The sequence below is a fragment of the Saimiri boliviensis genome, chromosome 9 (genome assembly GCF_048565385.1).
Source record: "Saimiri boliviensis isolate mSaiBol1 chromosome 9, mSaiBol1.pri, whole genome shotgun sequence".
Taxonomy (NCBI): domain Eukaryota; kingdom Metazoa; phylum Chordata; class Mammalia; order Primates; family Cebidae; genus Saimiri; species Saimiri boliviensis.
Genome location: NC_133457.1, coordinates 91,158,996 through 91,168,072, shown reverse-complemented (window position 1 = coordinate 91,168,072; position 9,077 = coordinate 91,158,996). Strand labels below are relative to the sequence as shown.

The following is a 9,077-nucleotide window of genomic DNA, read 5'->3' as shown; positions in this document are numbered from 1 at the left end:
ATTTGGCCGGACACGGTGGCTCAAGCCTGTAATCCCAGCACTTTGGGAGGCCGAGGCGGGTGGATCATGAGGTCAAGAGATCGAGACCATCCTGGTCAACATGGTGAAACCCCGTCTCTACTAAAAATACAAAAAATTAGCTGGGCATGGTGGTGGGTGCCTGTAATCCCAGCTACTCAGGACGCTGAGGCAAGAGAATTGCGTTAACCCAGGAGGTGGAGGTTGCGGCGAGCCGAGATGATGCCATTGCAATCCATCCTGGGTAACAAGAGCCAAACTCTGTCTCCAAAAAAAAAAAAAAAAAAAGAAGTCATTTAATGTACCAAACACAAAATGCACCGGAGAAAAGGATCACGATAAAGCAAATTTTTAAAAGTTTTTTTTGAGGCCGGGCGCGGTGGCTCAAGCCTGTAATCCCAGCACTTTGGGAGGCCGAGGCGAGTGGATCACGAGGTCGAGAGATCGAGACCATCCTGGTCAACATGGTGAAACCCCGTCTCTACTAAAAATACAAAACATTAGCTGGGCATGGTGGCACATGCCTGTAATCCCAGGTACTAAGGAGGCTGAGGCAGGAGAATTGCCCGAACCCGGAGGCGGAGGTTGCGGTGAGCCGAGATTGCGCCATTGCACTCCAGCCTGGGTAACAAGAGCGAAACTCTCAAAAAAAAAAAAAGAAAAAAAAAATACAAAAAATTAGCCAGGCGTGGTAGCACACACTTGTAATCCCAGCTACTCAGAAGGCACAGGCAGAAGAATCACTTGAACCCAGGAGGTGGATGTTGCAGTGAGCCGAGATTGTGCCAATGCACTTCGGCCTGGGTGACAAAGCAAGGCTGTGTCTCACTTCTGGTGGTCCTGGTCTAGAATTGAGAAAAAAAAAAGACTGTCTCTCACACACACAAAGACATCTTCACCCTTTGAGGAGAGCTACCTGCAAAGAATGTACTTAGAGGAATTTTGCATAACCATACTCCTTAGGCTCCATTACAGAGCTACTGAAACATCTAAGATTCTTGTAGGATTCCCTTAGCTAAAATATAAACACTGCATTATCATAAAGCCCACATGATTTTGAGTACATTAAGCTTCTGAAGAATATTAATTTTTGCCAGCTAAAATGATGAAATACACAGGATTTGTTCTCTCTCGTTTGTTACTTGAGCTCAAATTGGAATAACAAGTTTGACAAGCCGGGCACGGTGGCTCAAGCCTGTAATCCCAGCACTTTGGGAGGCCGAGGCGGGTGGATCACGAGGTCGAGAGTTCGAGACCATCCTGGTCGACATGGTGAAACCCTGTCTCTACTAAAAATACAAAAAATCAGCTGGGCATGGTGGCGTGTGCCTGTAATCCCAGCTGCTCGGGAGGCTGAGGCAGGAGAATTGCCTGAACCCAGGAGGCGGAGGTTGCGGTGAGCCGAGATGGTGCCATTGCACTCCAGCCTGGGTAACAAGAGCGAAACTCCGTCTCAAAAAAAAAAAAAAAAAAAAAAAAAGCCGGGCGCGGTGGCTCAAGCCTGTAATCCCAGCACTTTGGGAGGCCGAGGCGGGTGGATCACGAGGTCAAGAGATCGATACCATCCCGGTCAACATGGTGAAACCCCGTCTGTACTAAAAATACAAAAAAATTAGCTGGGCATGGTGGCGCGTGCCTGTAATCCCAGCTACTCAGGAGGCTGAGACAGGAGAATTGCCTGAACCCAGGAGGCGGAGGTTGCGGTGAGCCGAGATCGCGCCATTGCACTCCAGCCTGGGTAACAAGAGCGAAACTCCGTCTCAAAAAAAAAAAAAAAAAAAGAAAAAAAACAAGTTTGACAAGTGAATCCTCTAAAATATCTAGTAACCTACTGTATTTGAAATACTTTTTATCTTCACAGGTTGCTCTAAGCTGAAAAAACATTCACACGAAAGGGTAGCTGTAGCTGGCAATTCAGGATACTTCCAACAGTCCTGGTCCAAATGAAGGCACTGCCCCATGATGTCTGAAATTCAAGCTTTATTTAAATTCAAAACCAATTCTTAAAACTGCATTTAGAGTCAAGACCCTTTTGTATTATAAAAATCACAAGTATTTTTAAGAGACAAAAATACTTCTAGGCTAATTAGACTGGATCTGACTTTGCAGAGATCTTTAAACAAACTGCAGAGAATAGAGAAAAAAATAGGTTATTTACAGATAACAATATCTACATATGTACTTAGAGGTACAAATTTGGTGATAGAAAAGACTTCAGTATATGCTGGCATCTCAGAAGCAGTTCTCAAAGAGCTTAGTTTTATTTTCTTGAATTTTAAGAATGCTTAAGATCCTTCTTCATCCTCGATCTTGGGAGCCAAGTAGTACTTTAAGTGTCCCATATCAGCAATTTTATACTCTACAACTGAAAGACAAGAAGATAGTTAATTACTGACGAGTATCACATATATTACCTACAAAATTAGGTCCAAATTTATTATCTTACCAAGGGGTACATCTGCAGACATACTGAGTGTCACTGTTGAAGAGAGTGGAGTGGCTTTTGTGAAGAAGTTCAGGTACCTCAGTGCAAAAGTTAATTGAACTGGTTCATTCATCTCTATGGTAACCTACAAGAGAAAACAAGATTCATCATTAAAAACAGCAAGAAAGTTGCAATCTATTAGTTCATTATATATTAAAAGAAAAAACATACAAAGACTTTCATTGGACACTTTGGAAGGAGCTATGAAAATTTTGAAGACTGATACATAAAGCAAAAGAATCGAGTATTTAGCTTGTTTTTCCTATTATCAATTAATTCAGATAAGCTAATTATGTGATATGGGAAAGCTTTTCTTTATAGAAAATTTTATAATGAGCAGCCAATAAATTAATGACACATTAATTTCAGCTCTGGAAATGCTAATTAATGACTTAATGTATCTAGACAATGATTAGTATAGCTGCTAACAAACATTGCAAAGACACCCAGACACCCTGTGCCTCCTACTAGAATGACACACTACCAACTATAAAGTATTCTTGCTCTCCCACCTGCAAAACAAAACATCCTGAATATTATCAAGGTTCCAGGGCTGTAGCTACCAGTTTGTAGGATATACAGGATAGAAGAATTTATGTATACACAGGGATGCAATCAGCAAAATCCAAACTCTGGAAAACCTAACGAACGATCTAATTTCTTTAATAGATTGTAATGGAAGAGACAAAATGAAATTAGAGGGAACTAAGCTAGGTGTGGTGGCACACATCTGTAGTCCCAGCTGCTTGGGAAACTGAGGCAGCAGGATTACTTAAGCCTTGGAGACTGCACCACTGCACTCCAGCCTTGGTGGACAGAGCAAGACCTTGTCTCAAAAACAAAGAAAAACAGGGAAAAAAAAAACAAAACCCTATGAGATTGGCATGTGATTCAGGAAACAGAATCAGCTCCTGGACTTCATAAATTTAAAAAAAAAAAAAACCTTTTCAATTGAATTTCTTTTATTTAATCTAAAGGTGGACTATTCATTCAAGGGATAAGAAAGCAACGTCTAGGCCAGGCGCGGTGGCTCAAGCCTGTAATCCCAGCACTTTGGGAGGCCGAGGTGGGTGGATCACAAGGTCAATAGATCGAGACTGTCCTGGTCAACATGGTGAAACCCCGTCTCTACTAAAAATACAAAAAATTAGCTGGGCATGGTGGCGCGTGCCTGTAATCCCAGCTACTCAGGAGGCTGAGGCAGGAGAATTGCCTGAACCCAGGAGGCGGAGGTTGCGGTGAGCCGAGATCGCGCCATTGCACTCCAGCCTGGGTAACAAGAGCGAAACTCCGTCTCCAAAAAAAAAAAAGCAACGTCTAGCATTTATTGTAAGCTTATAATGTGTCAGACACAGCATATGCTATTTAATACTAACAATCCTACGAGGTTAGGACCTTTGTCCTTGATTTACGAAGTTCTGATTTATGCTCAGGCTGCAGAGGAGTGGCACAATCTCAGCTTACTGCAACCTCTGCCTCCTGGGTTCAAGTCATCCTCCTGTCTCAGCCTCCCAAGTAGCTGGGATTACAGGTGTGTGCCACCATGCCCAGCTAATTTTTGTGTATTTAGTAGAGAAAGGGTTTTGCCACGTATTCTATTTTGGTTAAATAAGGGCTCTCTAGGCATTCTCAATGTTGCATGGAGTCTGCTTTCTAGCTTTAGTGAGGTTTCCCTCCTGTTTAACCTTTGATTCCTACAGCCTGTGACTTTGGCTAAATTGCCACTTAAGGTTGCTCAGCCTGCTTCTCTACCTTTAGAATGGGCTACCAGGCTGGGCGCGGTGGCTCAAGCCTGTAATCCCAGCACTTTGGGAGGCCGAGGCAGGTGGATCACGAGGTCAAGAGATCGAAACCATCCTGGTCAACATGGTGAAACCCTGTCTCTACTAAAAATACAAAAAAAGTAGCTGGGCATGGTGGCGCATGCCTGTAATCCGAGCTACTCAGGAGGCTGAGGCAGGAGAATTGCCTGAACCCAGGAGGCGGAGGTTGCGGTGAGCCGAGATCATGCCATTGCACTCCAGCCTGGGTAACAAGAGCGAAACTACGCCTCAAAAAAAAAAAAAAAAAAAAAAAAAAAAAAAGAAGAAGAATGGGCTACCAATTGGACCCACAACATGTAAGCTAACATGAGGATTACATAAGAACTCATAACAGGTCTTTTACTCCTAACCATATCCTTCTATTGAGTTGCTGACCTATGCTCAATTATTTGATTAATAGAGTAAGTATCTCCAGAGACCTAAAGGTTAGACAGCTAGCTTCCCAATCCTATCCTTAAGAGCCTGTGTGGGCTTGATCCATAAACTACTGTTCCATGGTATGTACATGTGCTGAATTTGGATGGCACTTACAAATCAATTGCAGATTTCAACAGTATCCCAATTTTCACAAATTACTTAAGGTACAATTCTATCCACTTTTCATTTTAGCAATTAACCAAATGTTAAGTAGTATTAAAACTCTCTTCAACCTTGGGTACGTCTTTGTAGCAATGTGAAAAAAAGAAAACAATTCTCTTCAAACTATTTTCTTTTTACTTAAAAACTACTTACGGCTTCCTCCTCTTTATCGACATTACTTGTCTGTGACAGTTTAATGTTTCCATTTCCAAGTTCTCCACTTGCAGAAAATTTCACTCCGTCTTTTGCACAGGAAATTACAACAGCATCTCCAATATGGCTGAGATCTCGGCATATACGCGCAAATTCACCAGAAGGCATCTTTACTACACAGCTATACTCTTGTTCCTATTAAGAACAATTTTTCCAAAAGTTAATTGTTGGAAACTTAATGATTAGGCACTCTTTAAGAGATAACATCTAAACAATTCAGAATCAAGATTTTCTGATTACTTTTAAAATATGGCTCAGATAATTTCTTAACAACCTCCAACCACTCAAAAAAATAAATGGAGATTAAATGCTCTATCCAGGGAACAAGAGCCTCCTCCTAATCATCCTCCAGGGATAAAGCAAGAGGACATTAGCGTATGCCACAGAAATGATGATGGTGCAAGCAGGCCTAACTACTTTCTAAAAAAACCTAAGAATATGACATTAGGCATTTTCAACATTTCAACATTTCTTTTCTCCTTTGCTGTTTATAAACCTAACCTGGATAAATTTCTTCTAAGATATCTTTAAAATACACTTAATAAAAACCAAACATTCTAGAAGGAAAAAATTTTTAAAAGAGGTTCATGGAAGTTAATGCAAATAGACAACTGGCAGTAAACAATAAATACAACCAGTTTTAAGCTTGTGGTAAACAATAACTATTCAAATACTAAAAACCTGTCTTTGAAACATGCACCAGTAGACACGTTTCTAGAAAAGTTTTATGAAGTAGGCTTAAATTATATTAACATATCTTGAGTGGGGAGGATTGCTTGAGGCCAGGAGTTCCAGACCAGCCTGGGCAAGACCGTCCCCACTCAGACACAAAAATAAAAAAATTAGCCAGGCGTGGTGGGACAGGCCTGTAGTCCTTCCTGGTCACTTACAGACTGAGGCAGGAGGGTTGCTTGAGCCCAGGAGTCCCAGGTTACAGTGAGCTATAAGGCTCCACTAAACTCCAGCCTGGGCAACAGAGCAAGACCCTGTGTGGAGGGAGGGGGACGGACGGACTCACAAAAATTTTATCCCACATTCTATTACATAACTATCATGCCTGTGTACAGTACTCTCTACAATCAGAAGTTGATACTCACTGGAATTCCAAGTTGTTCAACATCCAAATCCATCAACTTCATTTCATAGTCTGAAACCTTCTCCTGGTCTACCAAAAGAAAGCAAATGCTGTTGTGAAATACTAATACAGCGTTCTGATTTTCTGTAGCTTCACAACTCAGTAAAAAGGTATGACTTACTTGGTGCTTCAAATACTAGCGCCAAGGTATCCGCATTATCTTCAGCCCTTAGTGTAATGATATCTTCATTGCCAGCGCATTTTAGTATTTTGGACATACTAGAAGACAGGAGACACATGGTTTAAAATCAATACCATCGGTCGGGCGCGGTGGCTCAAGCCTGTAATCCCAGCACTTTGGGAGGCCGAGGCGGGTGGATCACGACGTCAAGAGATCGAGACCATCCTGGTCAACATGGTGAAACCCCGTCTCTACTAAAAACGCAAAAAATTAACTGGGCATGGTGGCTCGTGCCTGTAATCCCAGCTACTCAGGAGGCTGAGGCAGGAGAATTGCCTGAACCCAGGAGGCGGAGGTTGCGGTGAGCCGAGATCGCGCCATTGCACTCCAGCCTGGGTAACAAGAGCGAAACTCCGTCTCAAAAAAAATAAATAAATAAATAAAAAATCAACACCATCTGCTAAAGGTCTGTATTTCTAATGCAGTTAGAAGGGGTTACCACTCTCACCCATCAGGCCATCTCAGAACTGGTGGAGAGTAAACGTACTGCCGGAGGATGTGAATATTAATGCAGACATTTTGGGATGCATCTGGCAGTATTTATACTAAAACGCCACCAGCAGTTTCCCTTCTGGATAGAAACAATCTCCTGTCACCAAGTAGGATGACAGGCTAACACATTCTCGCAAGAGCACATTATAAACCATTCAAAGTCAACCGCGACTGAGCCGGGTGGATCGCCTGAGCCCCGAAGTCGGAGATCAGCTTGGGCAACACACCGCGACCCCGTGTCGAAAAAGAAGTCAGCCACAACTAAAGCGTCCATTCAAGGCCATCGGAATATAAGGAGCCAGAGCCCTGGAGCAGTGTTCCTGGCACCGCAGAAAAACCAGTCATTTTCCCGCCACCACTCGCTTTGTGACTTTGGCGCGAAAAAGCAGGTTCGCGCTGCAGCAGCCAGCGCGGGCTTTTCGGAACCGCGCGCTCGGCGGGACCCCACCCTCCCCCTGCGTGGCAAGCCAATAAGAAGGCGCGGATGGCCCACGCCAACCAATGAGGGCTCGGCTCGGAAGCGCTCCCGCCAAGCGCCAGAGATAGGGGTGGGCCGGAGTCGGCTCTGGGCGCTGCCCGGCTCACCTGGTGAGGTTCACGCCCATGGCCAGGTTGCGGTCGCAGCGGTACGTGTCGAAGCCCTCAGACCGCAGCGTGAGCTGCACCAAGGAGACGTGGGACGAGTCCATGCTCTGCAGGTTTACGCCGCTCGAGCTGATATCCCAGCAGGCCTCGTTGATGAGGTCCTTGAGTGCCTCCAACACCTTCTTCAGGATGGAGCCCTGGACCAGGCGCGCCTCGAACATGGTAGCGGAGTGGCACCAACGCGGCTACAGACAGGCGGGAAGAAGCAAAGTCTAGTCTCGGCTTCAGGAGCCTCAGAGCGAGCGGGCAAACGTCGTGACGGGAGGCTGAGCCCTAGAAAGACGGCGACCGCTCCCCTACGCCTGCAACCGTTTAATGCCGGCCCGTCCGCAAGCGCGCGCTCTCACCCTGCGCCGCGTTTTGACGTCACCACGTCGCCACGCCCACGGCCTGCGCGTGGACACCTTAGGGCCAATCGTGTACCTGCTCCCCTCGAGGCCCGCGCTCCTAGGACATGCATTGGAGGATGCAGGCGCAGGGCGAGGCAGCGTACCGCAGGTCTCCCCGCCTCTTTGCCTGACTCCTGAAGCTGGCCGCTGGACGAGCTCGGGCGTCTGCGGGGATCAGGCCCAGGCCGCGGTTCGTCAAGCCCCAGCTTTGTGGTGCTTCCTCAGCCTCCCACTTCGTGGGCAGAAAGTTTCCAGCCACGAAAGTGAAAGTGAAATGCAAGTCATGCCTTCCGGGAGGAAAAACCTCCTTGCAGCCTGAAGAGTACAGCTGCTGCAAATATGCTCTTGTTCAGTTACAGAATAGATGCGTTCCTAAGTGTCACCTCATAGACAGGTGGGCTGTTAGTTAACCTTAGCTCTCTATCAACATTCCCCCATCAGCTCTTAGAATCAATCGTTCACTGTATAAAGCTTTTAAAGCTTTTTTAAAAATATGAATACACATCTTTTTCAAAATGCGTTCATTCCGTAAACACTTCGAAAGAGTGTTTAATTTTATGCCACATTTTTCTGTATCAGTACCTCTTTAAAAGATAGCATCACATGTGTGTAACCTAACTGATCAAGCTCCTGTTGTTAATTACAAACACCTTTGAGTACTTAGGTAATTTTAGTGTCATCAACTCCTTGAAGTAATATGGCTGAGTCAAAGAGCGTATACATTTAATTTTGGGTTTTTTTTTTTTTTTTTTTTTTGCTTTTTTTTTAGATGGAGCTCTGCTCTGTCACTCAGGCTGGAGTACAGTCGTGCCATCTCAGCAAACTGTAAACTCTGCCTACCGGGTTCCAGTGACTCTCCTGTCTTAGCCTCCTGAGTAGCTGGGATTACAGGCACCTGCCACTAGGCCCGGCTAATTTTTGTATTTTTTTTTCGTAGAGACGGGGTTTCACCATGTTGGCCAGGCTGGTCTCGAACTGTCAACCTCAGGTGATCCACCCGCTTCAGCCTCCCAAAGTGCTGGGATTACAGGCGTGAGCCACCGCATGTGACTAAATTTTTTATAAATATTACTAAATTAATCTCCAAAAGTTTGCAATTTACATTCTAGCCAAGATT

The 9,077-nt window shown here is 44.7% G+C and overlaps 1 protein-coding gene across 1 annotated transcript; it reads right to left on the bottom strand.

Moving 5' to 3' along the window:
• Positions 1 to 1,978: 1,978 nt before the first annotated feature.
• PCNA (proliferating cell nuclear antigen) lies at positions 1,979 to 7,924 on the bottom strand. The gene is made up of 6 exons (XM_010343786.3): positions 7,512 to 7,924; positions 6,375 to 6,472; positions 6,216 to 6,283; positions 5,059 to 5,253; positions 2,465 to 2,588; positions 1,979 to 2,383 (listed from the first exon to the last, which is right to left on the bottom strand). The coding sequence occupies exons 1-6, from the start codon at positions 7,730 to 7,732 to the stop codon at positions 2,304 to 2,306; spliced, it is 786 nt and encodes a 261-aa protein (XP_010342088.2). The 5' UTR covers positions 7,733 to 7,924; the 3' UTR covers positions 1,979 to 2,303.
• Between the last annotated feature and the right edge of the window lie 1,153 nt (positions 7,925 to 9,077).

Bases quoted from the DNA above. Each gene is read 5' to 3' on its own strand.
- PCNA (XM_010343786.3), bottom strand. From the start codon at position 7,732: ATGTTCGAGGCGCGCCTGGTCCAGGGCTCCATCCTGAAGAAGGTGTTG. The intron at 2,589-5,058 runs GTAAGTAGTTTT...TTTCTCTTGTAG, and splicing joins TCGATAAAGAGGAGGAAGCC to GTTACCATAGAGATGAATGA. The intron at 2,384-2,464 runs GTAAGATAATAA...CTTGTCTTTCAG, and splicing joins GTCTGCAGATGTACCCCTTG to TTGTAGAGTATAAAATTGCT.